The sequence below is a fragment of the Pseudophryne corroboree genome, chromosome 5, assembly GCF_028390025.1.
Source record: "Pseudophryne corroboree isolate aPseCor3 chromosome 5, aPseCor3.hap2, whole genome shotgun sequence".
Taxonomy (NCBI): domain Eukaryota; kingdom Metazoa; phylum Chordata; class Amphibia; order Anura; family Myobatrachidae; genus Pseudophryne; species Pseudophryne corroboree.
In genome coordinates this window covers 157,023,725-157,041,721 of record NC_086448.1, presented here as the reverse complement: position 1 = coordinate 157,041,721, position 17,997 = coordinate 157,023,725, and the positions used below count along the sequence as shown (strand labels likewise).

At 44.7% G+C, this 17,997-nt stretch overlaps 1 protein-coding gene across 1 annotated transcript in view; it reads right to left on the bottom strand.

Annotated features, from left to right (window-relative positions):
* Positions 1-17,997, bottom strand: part of LOC134927416 (sodium channel protein type 5 subunit alpha-like) — a 782,837-nt gene that overhangs the window by 196,627 nt on the left and 568,213 nt on the right. Inside the window, exon 17 of the mRNA XM_063921835.1 lies at positions 12,312-12,794. Within this exon, the coding sequence (XP_063777905.1) occupies positions 12,312-12,794 (483 nt within the window). The remainder of the gene's footprint in view (positions 1-12,311; positions 12,795-17,997) is intronic.

Below are 17,997 nucleotides of genomic sequence, written 5' to 3'. Positions count from 1 at the left end.
TCCTGACATCTCAATATGAGTTGCATGGTAACGTTATGTTTTATTTGAGGTTCCTAAACTATTTTCTGTTATCGCCAAACTTCATCCTGATTTAAGCCTGTACTTTTCTCTTTCTCTCCCTGAAGATCATTCCCCCCTATGATTCTTCAATAACAATGGCAAAGATAGCAAAACTATTAGTTTATGAATCAATTAGCTGACTGGGCCGTTACACACTGTATCCCAGATAGGAAAATCCTTAAGTGATGACTTTCTAGAGAAAGTAGTATGGGAAATCATCTGTCAAAATATTTTTAAGCTCTTAATATTATTTGATATATGTCTAAACATTTCACTGTTTTACTGTATAAGAGACTATGGGCAATATTCAATTAGTGTTGGATCCTCTCCGACACGGAGGATCCGACACCTCACTATTGTATTGCGGTCCATTTCCGCCAGTTTCCTCGCTGTTTCCGACCATTCATTTTCATCCTCTCTTATTGACGAAAATTAATGGTCAAAATCTGACCCGTTCTTGACTGGGGCGGGGTTGAAAACACATGGATGACCTGAGATTCCGCTCATCTGTGTGTTTTTCGACAGGGCGGAAAACTGGCACTACAACTGAAGTGTCAAATTATCGGCAGAAAATGACGTCTTTCCGTCCTGTCGAAATTTTTGACACTAATTAAATATTGCCCTATTGGTGCCCATACATAGATTTTTTTGGGTGTAGTATGGTATGCTGGCGGCCGGGCTCCCGGCGACCAGCATACCGGCGCCGGGAGCCCAACCGCCAGCATACCGACAAAGGAGCCCCTTGCGGGCGCGGTGGCGCGCTACGTGTGCCACGCTATTTATTCTCCCTCCAAGGGGGTCGTGGACCCCCACGAGGGAGAATATCTGTCGGTATGCTGGGTGTCGGGATTCCGGCGTCGGTATACTGTGCGCCGGGATCCCGACATTCTGCATACTGAAGACCACCCGATTTTTTAACCGGAATGACACACTGTTAAAAAAACCTTAACAGACTGGAAATAGTAATGTTTATAAAAGTAATATTTATACTATATTCAAATTTGTATTTGTACACTAATATTATATATGTAAGAAAATCATTAGCAAGTTGTTATAACACACCCAGCATGTCTTAAGTAGATATTTATTTATTTTATCATCTTTATATGTGGATGATTAAGTTTCGGTAGGTAACTTGTCACCTTTATCTGTATTACACCTTGTAACTGCTAGAAATACATTTGTTATATGTTTAACTTGTTATAATGTAAATGAAGAGGTTTCACTGAAAATGAGAAAAAAATTATTTAGGGCAGGGATGGGGAACCTCTGCCCTCCAGCTGTTTAACTACACATCCCAGCATGCCCTGCAACAGTTTTAGCAGCGTCAAATTGCAAAACTGTAGCAAGGCATGCAGGTATGTGTAGTTCAACAACAGCTGGAGGGCCGAAGGTTCCCCATACCTGATTTAGGGTAATGAAAATTCTCTTATTAATTCTTGTGAATTGAGCCTTTGGCCTGTCCTCTCTTAAAACAAGTCACTAAAGGGCCGTATTAACAGCCCAATTTGGGGAGAGATGTATGCCGAGCGAACCGTTTAGCACATACCTCTCACCCTCGCTCAGCACAGCGCGATGTGTGCCGAGCGTGCGGGGGGGGGGGGGGGGCGCTCATTTCATCCAGCGGGTGAAGTGAGTGACCTGCTAGATTGGCCAATCTAGCACCAGCGATAGCGGCTAGTCAGATTGCTTAGATTTTAAGCAGCGATCGCTCCGTGAGTACCCCCCTTAACTTGGCACATGGGACAGTAGCACATTACTCACTATTAATAGCCTTGGGGGGTATCCAATTAGAGGTTAAGAAACATCGGGCGTGAAGAACTTACATTTTTCACAATTTTCCCCAATGGTGTTACTTGCAAGCTTTGAATATACCTTTGAATAGGTACATGTGCGAGTCTGTGTGGTAGAATTGAGAATGCAACATCCAATGGCACAGGGGCAGATGTGAATGATTTCACATTCTCCGTAGAGTGCTGTGTATATGGGAGTCGAGCTACAGCCTGGATACTGAATAATCATAGATGCACAGCGGCAGTCAGGAAAAGTACAGTAGGCTTCCTGTGTCTGCAGAAAGCTTCCAAAGTGGGATCTTCTGCCAACTATTGGCTACTGCAGGATCTACTGCTGACTATTGGCTACCCTTTAATACATAGGGGTAGGTTTATAGAAGTGAGCTGTGGCCCATAGCAACCAATCAGATTCTACTTATTTATATACCGCCTTCTAGAAGACAGCCAGAATATGATTGGTTGCTATGGGCCAGATCTCCACTTCTATAAAACTGCACTTTAGTAATTATACATCCTAGAGTGCCCCCCCCTCCCCCTTCTTAATAAATAGAACTGTTATTAACACTTACAGGCATGTTCTCTATTTCAAAACTGTTAACAAAAAAAATTTGTGACATTACATTTTCAGAATAGTGTTGCTGCCGGTAAATATTATTATACAATATTGCAACCTTGGTAATCATTTGCTGGCTTTTATAATACAACTATAGTTGCATGTCATTATGGAGCAGCTATTAAAACTTCTATCAAGCATGTTTACTGGTTTGTTTTAGCTACACAAAGTGAAGCAGCTGACAGGCTGTATCACTGATGAAACAACACACCTGCTGTAAGAAACACAAGAGACCCTCAAACAGCCAAATCAGGAAACCACCAGCTCGCCTCCTGTTCCACGATGAGTGGAAGCACTAGGAGATGGATACTGAAACATAGTTGTATCATTTACCCGATAGCCACATACATATTCAGGGTCAAGGTCACAAAAGACTCTCCTCACATGATTGCATGTTATTTCCTATCAAAGCATTTTATCCCGCTCAAGGTTCTATTTCAATGCTGAAGTTCCTGATTTGGAAAGTACTGCACATTTAATATGTGGATTATTGAAGAAGAGGAAGCACTGGAATCTGATCAGAGGAATACAGTTAAAATCTAGTAAGAACATCCTAGTGTAAACTAGAGATGAGCGGGTTCGGTTCCTCGGAATCCGAACCCGCCCGAACTTCATGTTTTTTTTCACGGGTCCGAGCGACTCGGATCTTCCCGCCTTGCTCGGTTAACCCGAGCGCGCCCGAACGTCATCATGACGCTGTCGGATTCTCGCGAGGCTCGGATTCTATCGCGAGACTCGGATTCTATATAAGGAGCCGCGCGTCGCCGCCATTTTCACTCGTGCATTGAGATTGATAGGGAGAGGACGTGTCTGGCGTCCTCTCCATTAGAATAGAGATAGATTAGATAGAGAGAGAGAGATTGTGCAGAGTCGCAGACAGAGTTAAGGGGGGTACTCACGGAGCGATATTCTAAGCAATCTGACTAGATTGCTTAGAATATCGGCAGGATCGCTCCGTGTGTAGCCCCCTCGGCGATAGCGATGCGCGGCCCCGCACATCGCTATCGCCGCTGCTAGATTGGCCTGCATGCAGGCCAATCTAGCGGGTCGCTCACTTCACCCGCTGGGTGAAGTGAGCGGCCCCCCCGTCTCCCCCCGCACGCTCAGCACAGATCGCGCTGTGCTGAGCGGCAGGAGAGATGTGTGCTGAGCGGTTCGCTCAGCACGCATCTCTCCTTGATCGGCCCGTGAGTACTGGGCTTAAGTTTACCACAGTCAGTGACCAGTGCAGTTGCTAGTTAACTTTTATTTAATATAATATATCCGTTCACTTCTCTCTGCTATATCCGTTCTCTGCCTGAAAAAAAAAACGATACACAGCACAGTCAGTCACACAGTGTGACTCAGTCTGTGTGCACTCAGCTCAGCCCAGTGTGCTGCACAGTCATCAATGTATAAATTAAAAGCTTATAATTAATTGTGGGGGAGACTGGGGAGCACTGCAGGTTGTTAGCAGGAGCCAGGAGTACAATTATATTAATTAACAGTGCACACTTTTGCTGCAGGAGTGGTGACCAGTGCCTGACCACCAGTATAGTATTGTTGTATACTACTAATATCTCTTTAAATATCAACCAGTCTATATTAGCAGCAGACACAGTACAGTGCGGTAGTTCACGGCTGTGGCTACCTCTGTGTCGGCACACGGCAGGCAGTCCGTCCGACCAGAATTGTATTATTTATTATTATATACCTACCACCTAACCGTGGTTTTTTTTTCATTCTTTATACCGTCATAGTGTCATCCTAATTGTTACGAGTATACTACTATCTCTTTATCAACCAGTGTACAGTGCGGTAGTTCACGGCTGTGGCTACCTCTGTGTCGGCACACGGCAGGCAGTCCGTCCGACCAGAATTGTATTATTTATTATTATATACCTACCACCTAACCGTGGTTTTTTTTTTCATTCTTTATACCGTCATAGTGTCATCCTAATTGTTACGAGTATACTACTATCTCTTTATCAACCAGTGTACAGTGCGGTAGTTCACGGCTGTGGCTACCTCTGTGTCGGCACACGGCAGGCAGTCCGTCCGACCAGAATTGTATTATTTATTATTATATACCTACCACCTAACCGTGGTTTTTTTTTTCATTCTTTATACCGTCATAGTGTCATCCTAATTGTTACGAGTATACTACTATCTCTTTATCAACCAGTGTACAGTGCGGTAGTTCACGGCTGTGGCTACCTCTGTGTCGGCACACGGCAGGCAGTCCGTCCGACCAGAATTGTATTATTTATTATTATATACCTACCACCTAACCGTGGTTTTTTTTTCATTCTTTATACCGTCATAGTGTCATCCTAATTGTTACGAGTATACTACTATCTCTTTATCAACCAGTGTACAGTGCGGTAGTTCACGGCTGTGGCTACCTCTGTGTCGGCACACGGCAGGCAGTCCGTCCGACCAGAATTGTATTATTTATTATTATATACCTACCACCTAACCGTGGTTTTTTTTTTCATTCTTTATACCGTCATAGTGTCATCCTAATTGTTACGAGTATACTACTATCTCTTTATCAACCAGTGTACAGTGCGGTAGTTCACGGCTGTGGCTACCTCTGTGTCGGCACACGGCAGGCAGTCCGTCCGACCAGAATTGTATTATTTATTATTATATACCTACCACCTAACCGTGGTTTTTTTTTTCATTCTTTATACCGTCATAGTGTCATCCTAATTGTTACGAGTATACTACTATCTCTTTATCAACCAGTGTACAGTGCGGTAGTTCACGGCTGTGGCTACCTCTGTGTCGGCACACGGCAGGCAGTCCGTCCGACCAGAATTGTATTATTTATTATTATATACCTACCACCTAACCGTGGTTTTTTTTTCATTCTTTATACCGTCATAGTGTCATCCTAATTGTTACGAGTATACTACTATCTCTTTATCAACCAGTGTACAGTGCGGTAGTTCACGGCTGTGGCTACCTCTGTGTCGGCACACGGCAGGCAGTCCGTCCGACCAGAATTGTATTATTTATTATTATATACCTACCACCTAACCGTGGTTTTTTTTTCATTCTTTATACCGTCATAGTGTCATCCTAATTGTTACGAGTATACTACTATCTCTTTATCAACCAGTGTACAGTGCGGTAGTTCACGGCTGTGGCTACCTCTGTGTCGGCACACGGCAGGCAGTCCGTCCGACCAGAATTGTATTATTTATTATTATATACCTACCACCTAACCGTGGTTTTTTTTTTCATTCTTTATACCGTCATAGTGTCATCCTAATTGTTACGAGTATACTACTATCTCTTTATCAACCAGTGTACAGTGCGGTAGTTCACGGCTGTGGCTACCTCTGTGTCGGCACACGGCAGGCAGTCCGTCCGACCAGAATTGTATTATTTATTATTATATACCTACCACCTAACCGTGGTTTTTTTTTTCATTCTTTATACCGTCATAGTGTCATCCTAATTGTTACGAGTATACTACTATCTCTTTATCAACCAGTGTACAGTGCGGTAGTTCACGGCTGTGGCTACCTCTGTGTCGGCACACGGCAGGCAGTCCGTCCGACCAGAATTGTATTATTTATTATTATATACCTACCACCTAACCGTGGTTTTTTTTTTCATTCTTTATACCGTCATAGTGTCATCCTAATTGTTACGAGTATACTACTATCTCTTTATCAACCAGTGTACAGTGCGGTAGTTCACGGCTGTGGCTACCTCTGTGTCGGCAGTCGGCAGGCAGTCCGTCCATCCATAATTGTATTATTATTATAATATATACCACCTAACCGTGGTTTTTTTTTCATTCTTTATACCGTCGTCATAGTGTCATACTAGTTGTTACGAGTATACTACTATCTCTTTATCAACCAGTGTACAGTGCGGTAGTTCACGGCTGTGGCTACCTCTGTGTCGGCAGTCGGCAGGCAGTCCGTCCATCCATAATTGTATTATTATTATAATATATACCACCTAACCGTGGTTTTTTTTCCATTCTTTATACCGTCGTCATAGTGTCATACTAGTTGTTACGAGTATACTACTATCTCTTTATCAACCAGTGTACAGTGCGGTAGTTCACGGCTGTGGCTACCTCTGTGTCGGCAGTCGGCAGGCAGTCCGTCCATCCATAATTGTATTATTATTATAATATATACCACCTAACCGTGGTTTTTTTTCCATTCTTTATACCGTCGTCATAGTGTCATACTAGTTGTTACGAGTATACTACTATCTCTTTATCAACCAGTGTACAGTGCGGTAGTTCACGGCTGTGGCTACCTCTGTGTCGGCAGTCGGCAGGCAGTCCGTCCATCCATAATTGTATTATTATTATAATATATACCACCTAACCGTGGTTTTTTTTCCATTCTTTATACCGTCGTCATAGTGTCATACTAGTTGTTATGAGTATACTACTATCTCTTTATCAACCAGTGTACAGTGCGGTAGTTCACGGCTGTGGCTACCTCTGTGTCGGCAGTCGGCAGGCAGTCCGTCCATCCATAATTGTATTATTATTATAATATATACCACCTAACCGTGGTTTTTTTTCCATTCTTTATACCGTCGTCATAGTGTCATACTAGTTGTTACGAGTATACTACTATCTCTTTATCAACCAGTGTACAGTGCGGTAGTTCACGGCTGTGGCTACCTCTGTGTCGGCAGTCGGCAGGCAGTCCGTCCATCCATAATTGTATTATTATTATAATATATACCACCTAACCGTGGTTTTTTTTCCCATTCTTTATACCGTCGTCATAGTGTCATACTAGTTGTTACGAGTATACTACTATCTCTTTATCAACCAGTGTACAGTGCGGTAGTTCACGGCTGTGGCTACCTCTGTGTCGGCAGTCGGCAGGCAGTCCGTCCATCCATAATTGTATTATTATTATAATATATACCACCTAACCGTGGTTTTTTTATACCACCTAACCGTGGCAGTCCGTCCATAATTGTATACTAGTATCCAATCCATCCATCTCCATTGTTTACCTGAGGTGCCTTTTAGTTCTGCCTATAAAATATGGAGAACAAAAAAGTTGAGGTTCCAAAATTAGGGAAAGATCAAGATCCACTTCCACCTCGTGCTGAAGCTGCTGCCACTAGTCATGGCCGAGACGATGAAATGCCAGCAACGTCGTCTGCCAAGGCCGATGCCCAATGTCATAGTACAGAGCATGTCAAATCCAAAACACCAAATATCAGAAAAAAAAGGACTCCAAAACCTAAAATAAAATTGTCGGAGGAGAAGCGTAAACTTGCCAATATGCCATTTACCACACGGAGTGGCAAGGAACGGCTGAGGCCCTGGCCTATGTTCATGGCTAGTGGTTCAGCTTCACATGAGGATGGAAGCACTCAGCCTCTCGCTAGAAAACTGAAAAGACTCAAGCTGGCAAAAGCACCGCAAAGAACTGTGCGTTCTTTGAAATCCCAAATCCACAAGGAGAGTCCAATTGTGTCGTTTGCGATGCCTGACCTTCCCAACACTGGACGTGAAGAGCATGCGCCTTCCACTATTTGCATGCCCCCTGCAAGTGCTGGAAGGAGCACCCGCAGTCCAGTTCCTGATAGTCAGATTGAAGATGTCAGTGTTGAAGTACACCAGGATGAGGAGGATATGGGTGTTGCTGGCGCTGGGGAGGAAATTGACCAGGAGGATTCTGATGGTGAGGTGGTTTGTTTAAGTCAGGCACCCGGGGAGACACCTGTTGTCCGTGGGAGGAATATGGCCGTTGACATGCCAGGTGAAAATACCAAAAAAATCAGCTCTTCGGTGTGGAGGTATTTCACCAGAAATGCGGACAACAGGTGTCAAGCCGTGTGTTCCCTTTGTCAAGCTGTAATAAGTAGGGGTAAGGACGTTAACCACCTCGGAACATCCTCCCTTATACGTCACCTGCAGCGCATTCATAATAAGTCAGTGACAAGTTCAAAAACTTTGGGTGACAGCGGAAGCAGTCCACTGACCAGTAAATCCCTTCCTCTTGTAACCAAGCTCACGCAAACCACCCCACCAACTCCCTCAGTGTCAATTTCCTCCTTCCCCAGGAATGCCAATAGTCCTGCAGGCCATGTCACTGGCAAGTCTGACGAGTCCTTTCCTGCCTGGGATTCCTCCGATGCATCCTTGCGTGTAACGCCTACTGCTGCTGGCGCTGCTGTTGTTGCCGCTGGGAGTCGATGGTCATCCCAGAGGGGAAGTCGTAAGCCCACTTGTACTACTTCCAGTAAGCAATTGACTGTTCAACAGTCCTTTGCGAGGAAGATGAAATATCACAGCAGTCATCCTACTGCAAAGCGGATAACTGAGTCCTTGACAACTATGTTGGTGTTAGACGTGCGTCCGGTATCCGCCGTTAGTTCACAGGGAACTAGACAATTTATTGAGGCAGTGTGCCCCCGTTACCAAATACCATCTAGGTTCCACTTCTCTAGGCAGGCGATACCGAGAATGTACACGGACGTCAGAAAAAGACTCACCAGTGTCCTAAAAAATGCAGTTGTACCCAATGTCCACTTAACCACGGACATGTGGACAAGTGGAGCAGGGCAGGGTCAGGACTATATGACTGTGACAGCCCACTGGGTAGATGTATGGACTCCCGCCGCAAGCACAGCAGCGGCGGCACCAGTAGCAGCATCTCGCAAACGCCAACTCTTTCCTAGGCAGGCTACGCTTTGTATCACCGCTTTCCAGAATACGCACACAGCTGAAAACCTCTTACGGCAACTGAGGAAGATCATCGCGGAATGGCTTACCCCAATTGGACTCTCCTGTGGATTTGTGGCATCGGACAACGCCAGCAATATTGTGTGTGCATTAAATATGGGCAAATTCCAGCACGTCCCATGTTTTGCACATACCTTGAATTTGGTGGTGCAGAATTTTTTTAAAAACGACAGGGGCGTGCAAGAGATGCTGTCGGTGGCCAGAAAAATTGCGGGACACTTTCGGCGTACAGGCACCACGTACAGAAGACTGGAGCACCACCAAAAACTACTGAACCTGCCCTGCCATCATCTGAAGCAAGAAGTGGTAACGAGGTGGAATTCAACCCTCTATATGCTTCAGAGGTTGGAGGAGCAGCAAAAGGCCATTCAAGCCTATACAATTGAGCACGATATAGGAGATGGAATGCACCTGTCTCAAGTGCAGTGGAGAATGATTTCAACGTTGTGCAAGGTTCTGATGCCCTTTGAACTTGCCACACGTGAAGTCAGTTCAGACACTGCCAGCCTGAGTCAGGTCATTCCCCTCATCAGGCTTTTGCAGAAGAAGCTGGAGGCATTGAAGAAGGAGCTAACACGGAGCGATTCCGCTAGGCATGTGGGACTTGTGGATGCAGCCCTTAATTCGCTTAACAAGGATTCACGGGTGGTCAATCTGTTGAAATCAGAGCACTACATTTTGGCCACCGTGCTCGATCCTAGATTTAAAGCCTACCTTGGATCTCTCTTTCCGGCAGACACAGGTCTGCTGGGGTTGAAAGACCTGCTGGTGACAAAATTGTCAAGTCAAGCAGAACGCGACCTGTCAACATCTCCTCCTTCACATTCTCCCGCAACTGGGGGTGCGAGGAAAAGGCTCAGAATTCCGAGCCCACCCGCTGGCGGTGATGCAGGGCAGTCTGGAGCGACTGCTGATGCTGACATCTGGTCCGGACTGAAGGACCTGACCACGATTACGGACATGTCGTCTACTGTCACTGCATATGATTCTCTCAACATTGATAGAATGGTGGAGGATTATATGAGTGACCGCATCCAAGTAGGCACGTCACACAGTCCGTACTTATACTGGCAGGAAAAAGAGGCAATTTGGAGGCCCTTGCACAAACTGGCTTTATTCTACCTAAGTTGCCCTCCCACAAGTGTGTACTCCGAAAGAGTGTTTAGTGCCGCCGCTCACCTTGTCAGCAATCGGCGTACGAGGTTACATCCAGAAAATGTGGAGAAGATGATGTTCATTAAAATGAATTATAATCAATTCCTCCGCGGAGACATTGACCAGCAGCAATTGCCTCCACAAAGTACACAGGGAGCTGAGATGGTGGATTCCAGTGGGGACGAATTGATAATCTGTGAGGAGGGGGATGTACACGGTGATATATCGGAGGGTGAAGATGAGGTGGACATCTTGCCTCTGTAGAGCCAGTTTGTGCAAGGAGAGATTAATTGCTTCTTTTTTGGGGGGGGTCCAAACCAACCCGTCATATCAGTCACAGTCGTGTGGCAGACCCTGTCACTGAAATGATGGGTTGGTTAAAGTGTGCATGTCCTGTTTTGTTTATACAACATAAGGGTGGGTGGGAGGGCCCAAGGATAATTCCATCTTGCACCTCTTTTTTCTTTTCTTTTTCTTTGCATCATGTGCTGATTGGGGAGGGTTTTTTGGAAGGGACATCCTGCGTGACACTGCAGTGCCACTCCTAGATGGGCCCGGTGTTTGTGTCGGCCACTAGGGTCGCTAATCTTACTCACACAGTCAGCTACCTCATTGCGCCTCTTTTTTTCTTTGCATCATGTGCTGTTTGGGGAGGGTTTTTTGGAAGGGACATCCTGCGTGACACTGCAGTGCCACTCCTAGATGTGCCCGGTGTTTGTGTCGGCCACTAGGGTCGCTAATCTTACTCACACAGTCAGCTACCTCATTGCGCCTCTTTTTTTCTTTGCGTCATGTGCTGTTTGGGGAGGGTTTTTTGGAAGGGCCATCCTGCGTGACACTGCAGTGCCACTCCTAGATGGGCCCGGTGTTTGTGTCGGCCACTAGGGTCGCTTATCTTACTCACACAGCGACCTCGGTGCAAATTTTAGGACTAAAAATAATATTGTGAGGTGTGATGTGTTCAGAATAGGCTGAAAATGAGTGTAAATTATGTTTTTTGAGGTTAATAATACTTTGGGATCAAAATTACCCCCAAATTCTATGATTTAAGCTGTTTTTTAGGGTTTTTTGAAAAAAACACCCGAATCCAAAACACACCCGAATCCGACAAAAAAAATTCGGTGAGGTTTTGCCAAAACGCGGTCGAACCCAAAACACGGCCGCGGAACCGAACCCAAAACCAAAACACAAAACCCGAAAAATTTCCGGCGCTCATCTCTAGTGTAAACCATCATCATATAAATCTTATATGCGTGGTCTTATGTTACTGTTATTAATTGTAATTAAATAGTCTTATAGTTCGGAAACAAACAATGAACAGATGGCGGATCTTACTTAAGACATTTGAATAACTCACATTTTTAAACTAAAGACCCCCATATATCAGAGATGTATTGCAGCAATGTTCTGATCCCCCTACGGCTGGGTCAGGAAATTGTGAATATTAACGATGTTGAAAAATCTCGATTCCCCGATCCCGACTGTTTTCGGGGCCAAATTCAGACCTGATCGTAGCAGCATATTTGTTAGCAAATGGGCAAAACCATGTGAACTGCAGGGTAGGCAGATATAACATGTGCAAAGAGAGTTATATTTGGGTTGGTTATATTGTTTCTGTGCAGGGTAAATACTGGCTGCTTTATTTTTAAACTACAATTTAGATTTCAGTTTGAACACACCATGCCCAAATCTAACTCTCTCTGCACATGTTATATCTGCCCAACCTGCAGTGCACATGGGTTGAATTAGGCCCTAGGTTGGGATCAGGGAATCAAGCATTCTTAACATGTTCGATTTCCCCGATGCCCTGAAGGATCAGTGATCATTTCTTGCCTCCAGACAGCAGATTGGCGGTGGGTTGATGAATCTGGAATCACAGCAGCCGATGTATGGGGCCTTAAGTTTCAGCTAAACAATTACTAAAAAACCGACAAGATAAGAGTGACGGATTAGGGCTTACCTCTTTACCATTCTCAGCATCTGTGAAAATACTCTGTTCATCATCTTCATGATACTCTGCATCAGATTCACCCAAAGCAATAGGAACACAGACAGAGAGACGAGGGTTGGTCATGTAATCGTCACCCTCACTAACGACATACTTGTCCCCATTTTTTGAAATGCGTCCATTAGTATTATTTCCTTCCATGTAATCGCCCTTTTCTTTCCCAGTATCGGCCATGCTCATGTGATTGTTCAGATTGATGTTGTTGATATTCCTATCCTTTCTAGACAGAGTTGTTATAAAAGTGTCCCCAGTTTTTTTGGGCTTGGTGAATAAGTTGCAGAAAAAATCTAAGATGGTTTGTTTAGCAAAGGAAATGCCCCTTTGAATTCTAGCAATGGCGATCTGAAGATTGTTCATTTCTCCATCATCATCTGGTGCGCATAAATTGTCTGCGCTGAAAGAGCTTAGCAGGAGAGCCAAGAAGAGGTTCAGGACCTGTAAAGGACAAAACGGGAATGAAATAGCTACAGCATATAGTTTTTCTCCAAAGCGAAATACGTTACTTTGCATCATTTGTTTTATATTAAATTTACAACAGTAAAAAAACTGCAGTTTCACAAAACAAAAAGGGTTTAGCAGGAAGTACAACAAATTATTGCAATCTATTAATAAAGTTGTTTGTTGAAGTCTGGGGCAAAAGCAAAAAGCAATTAACACATTTAGCTAGGGCCCGATGAAAAATGGGGCAGATGGAGCTACAGTTCCAGGTCTCTACATAAAAACAGGCCCATCATCATGATGATGACCAACCACCAGCTGGCCGCACGGCTGGTCATAAATCATAAGCATTAAATTGTATTTCTATTTTCCACGCAAAATGATGCAATTTTTATAGTTTTACATATTTAGGGAGACATTGGGGCTAATACATTGCACTGGCCATGCCCACACAGCTCCGGTCACACCTCATCTGCTTCTCAAAATAGGCACTTTTTAGTCCCAGGAGGACTATGAGGCCCTAAATCTAGCCCTGCATTTAGCCAATATTTACTGAAGTGCGAGTTGAAAACAAAGGATCTACAGAAAATTTAGCAGTTTTTAATATTTTAATAACTTAGCTTTCATCTGTGTAGAGTAAAGTAAACATTAAAAACAAGTGTTATGTGGTGGCTATTATGTGTTGCAGGGGTTCTCAAGCCATTTCTCAAGTAAAACCAACAGGTCATGTTTTGTGGATTTCTTTAATCATGAACAGGTGAGTTCATCTATTTTGCTGTATCAGTAATTATCTCACCTGTTTCCACAGACAGAAATCCTGAAAACATGGGGGTACATTTACTAACATTCGTAATTCCCGAAAATAGGTCAAAGTTCAATCACGAATGACATCGACAGTGTAAAACTGCAACTTTTTGAATTTATTACGATGGATTTACTAAGCTGTCGTATTCGTGTTTTTCTTTTCTTCCGATGTCGATGTCATTCGTTTTTTTTTTACCTAATTTTACGGCAGTGATTAGCAAAACACTGCCTTTTTTTTTTTACAATCAATCTCGGCCGGATCTGTGTGATCCGTGCTGGGGTTCTTTTTTTTTTTTTTTTTTTAATTAAACAATGTAAAATCCCCAAAAAAAATGCGTGGGGTCCCCCCTCCTAAGCATAACCAGCCTCGGGCTCTTTGAGCCGATCCTGGTTGCAGAAATATGGGGGAAAAAATGACAGGGGTTCCCCCATATTTAAGCAACCAGCATCGGGCTCTGCGCCTGGTCCTGGTCCCAAAAATACGGGGGACAAAAAGAGTAGGGGTCCCCCGTATTTTTAAAACCAGCACCGGGCTCCACTAGCTGGACAGATAATGCCACAGCCGGGGGTCACTTTTATATAGTGCCCTGCGGCCGTGGCATCAAAAATCCAACTAGTCACCCCTGGCCGGGGTACCCTGGGGGAGTGGGGACCCCTTCAATCAAGGGGTCCCCCCCCCCCAGCCACCCAAGGGCCAGGGGTGAAGCCCGAGGCTGTCCCCCCCCATCCAATGGGCTGCGGATGGGAGGGCTGATAGCCTTTGTTGTAAAATAAAAGATATTGTTTTTAGTAGCAGTACTACAAGTCCCAGCAAGCCTCCCCCGCATGCTGGTACTTGGAGAACCACAAGTACCAGCATGCGGCGGAAAAACGGGCCCGCTGGTACCTGTAGTACTACCACTAAAAAAATACCCCAAAAAACACAAGACACACACACCGTGAAAGTATAATTTTATTACATACATACACACATACATACATACATACTTACCTTATGTTCTCACGCAGGTCGGTCCTCTTCTCCAGTAGAATCCAAGGGCTACCTGTTGAATAAATTCTACTCACCAGATCCATGGGTCCAGGCTCCTCGGCAAATCCAGGGATAATCCACGTACTTGAATAAAACAAAAAAACGGTTGCCCGACCACGAACTGAAAGGTGACCCATGTTTGCACATGGGTCACCTTCCCACGAATGCCAGAAACCCACTTTGCCTTCTGGCTAAGTGGGTTTCTTCAGCCAATCAGGGAGTGCCACGTTGTAGCACCCTCCTGATCAGCTGTGTGCTGCTGTCCTCACTGACAGGCGGCACACGGCAGTGTTACAATGTAGCGCCTATGCGCTACATTGTAACCAATGATGGGAACTTTCTGCTCAGCGGTGACGTCACTTTAGGTCAACCGCAGGGCAGAAAGTTCCCATCATTGGTTACAATGTAGCGCATAGGCGCTACATTGTAACACTGCCGTGTGCCGCCTGTCAGTGAGGACAGCAGCACACAGCTGATCAGGAGGGTGCTACAACGTGGCACTCCCTGATTGGCTGAAGAAACCCACTTAGCCAGAAGGCAAAGTGGGTTTCTGGCATTCGTGGGAAGGTGACCCATGTGCAAACATGGGTCACCTTTCAGTTCGTGGTCGGGCAACCGTTTTTTTGTTTTATTCAAGTACGTGGATTATCCCTGGATTTGCCGAGGAGCCTGGACCACTGGATCTGGTGAGTAGAATTTATTCAACAGGTACCCCTTGGATTCTACTGGAGAAGAGGACCGACCTGCGTGGGAACATAAGGTAAGTATGTATGTATGTGTGTATGTATGTAATAAAATTATACTTTCACGGTGTGTGTGTCTTGTGTTTTTTTGGGTATTTTTTTAGTGGTAGTACTACAGGTACCAGCGGGCCCGTTTTTCCGCCGCATGCTGGTACTTGTGGTTCTCCAAGTACCAGCATGCGGGGGAGGCTTGCTGGGACTTGTAGTACTGCTACTAAAAACAATATCTTTTATTTTACAACAAAGGCTATCAGCCCTCCCATCCGCAGCCCATTGGATGGGGGGGGACAGCCTCGGGCTTCACCCCTGGCCCTTGGGTGGCTGGGGGGGGGGGACCCCTTGATTGAAGGGGTTCCCACTCCCCCAGGGTACCCCGGCCAGGGGTGACTAGTTGGATTTTTGATGCCACGGCCGCAGGGCACTATATAAAAGTGACCCCCGGCTGTGGCATTATCTGTCCAGCTAGTGGAGCCCGGTGCTGGTTTTAAAAATACGGGGGACCCCTACTCTTTTTGTCCCCCGTATTTTTGGGACCAGGACCAGGCGCAGAGCCCGATGCTGGTTGCTTAAATATGGGGGAACCCCTGTCATTTTTTTCACCATATTTCTGCAACCAGGATCGGCTCAAAGAGCCCGAGGCTGGTTATGCTTAGGAGGGGGGACCCCACGCAATTTTTTTTTAAAAAATAAGCACTTTCCCACCCCTTCCCACTGATATACATGCACGGATCTCATGGATCCGTGCATGCCTATCCAAACACGAATAAAAAAAAAGTTCTGTTTTTTTTTAGCACTTTTTTACGAGTTGTAATTTTTCACGGCAGTGTTTGTTCTTTTTTTACTTTGCACTTCTTAGTAAATGACCGAGATTCATACTTAAACAGCCGCGTTTTGACCGATGGTGTATTCATTCGTAATTTTTTACCTGAACTAGCAAAAAATTACGAATGCCCTCATCACTGCCGTGATTAGTGTTTAGTAAATGACCGAGATTAACCGAGATGACACTTTGATGAAAAAACGGCATCTCGGTCAAAATCGGGAGCTTAGTAAATATACCCCATGATCTTTTGGGAAAACTTGGTTGAGGTTGAGAACCACTGGTTTATTGCAATTTTGCTCCTGACTGCTCATTTAGTAAATTAACATTAGTATATCTTTATTTTATGCTCTAGTCCAATTTTTATCTAAACTAATCCATACAGTATTTTAAAGTTATTTTGACTATGTATTTAAACTAGTGATGTGCACCGGAAATTTTTCGGGTTTTGTGTTTTGGCTTTGGATTCGGTTCCGCGGCCGTGTTTTGGATTCGGACGCGTTTTGGCCAAACCTCCCTGAAATTTTTTTGTCGGATTCGGGTGTTTTTTTTTACAAAAAACCCTCAAAAACAGCTTAAATCATAGAATGTGGGGGTCATTTTGATCCCATAGTATTATCAACCCCAATAACCATAATTTCCACTCATTTCCAGTCTATTCTGAACACCTCACACCTCACAATATTATTTGTAGTCCTAAAATTTGCACCAAGGTCGCTGGATGGCTAAGCTAAGCGACCCAAGTGGCACAAACACCTGGCCCATCTAGGAGTGGCACTGCAGTGTCAGACAGGATAGCAGATTTAAAAAATAGTCCCCAAACAGCACATGATGCAAAGAAAAAAAGAGGTGCACCAAGGTCGCTGGATGGCTAAGCTAAGCGACCCAAGTGGCAGACACAAACACCTGGCCCATCTAGGAGTGGCACTGCAGTGTCAGACAGGATGGCACTTAAAAAAATAGTCCCCAAACAGCACATGATGCAAAGAAACAAAGAGGTGCACCAAGGTCGCTGGATGGCTAAGCTAAGTGACCAAAGTGGCCGATACAAACACCTGGCCCATCTAGGAGTGGCACTGCAGTGTCAGACAGGATGGCACTTAAAAAAATAGTCCCCAAACAGCACATGATGCAAAGAAAAAAAGAGGTGTACCAAGGTCATTGGATGGCTAAGCTAAACGACCCAAGGGGCCAACACAAACACCTGGCCCATCTAGGAGTGGCACTGCTGTGTCAGACAGGATGGCACTTAAAAAAATAGTCCCCAAACAGCACATGATGCAAAGAAAAAAAGAGGTGCACCAAGGTCGCTGGATGGCTAAGCTAAGCGACCCAAGTGGCCGACACAAACACCTGGCCCATCTAGGAGTGGCACTGCAGTGTCAGACAGAATGGCACTTCAGAGATAAATATATATATATATATATATATATATATATATACTGGTGGTCAGCAAAATTCTGCACTGTCCTCCTACTATAATACTACGCACAACTACAATGAAGCACAGATATGGATAGTATACTTGACGACACAGAGGTAGAGTAATGGACTACTGTACCGTACTGCTATATATATACTGGTGGTCAGCAAAATTCTGCACTGTCCTCCTACTATATACTGCGCACAACTACAATGCAGCACAGATATGGATAGTATACTTGACGACACAGAGGTAGAGCAATGGACTACTGTACCATACTGCTATATATATACTGGTGGTCAGCAAAATTCTGCACTGTCCTCCTACTATATACTGCGCACAACTACAATGCAGCACAGATATGGATGTATAGTATACTT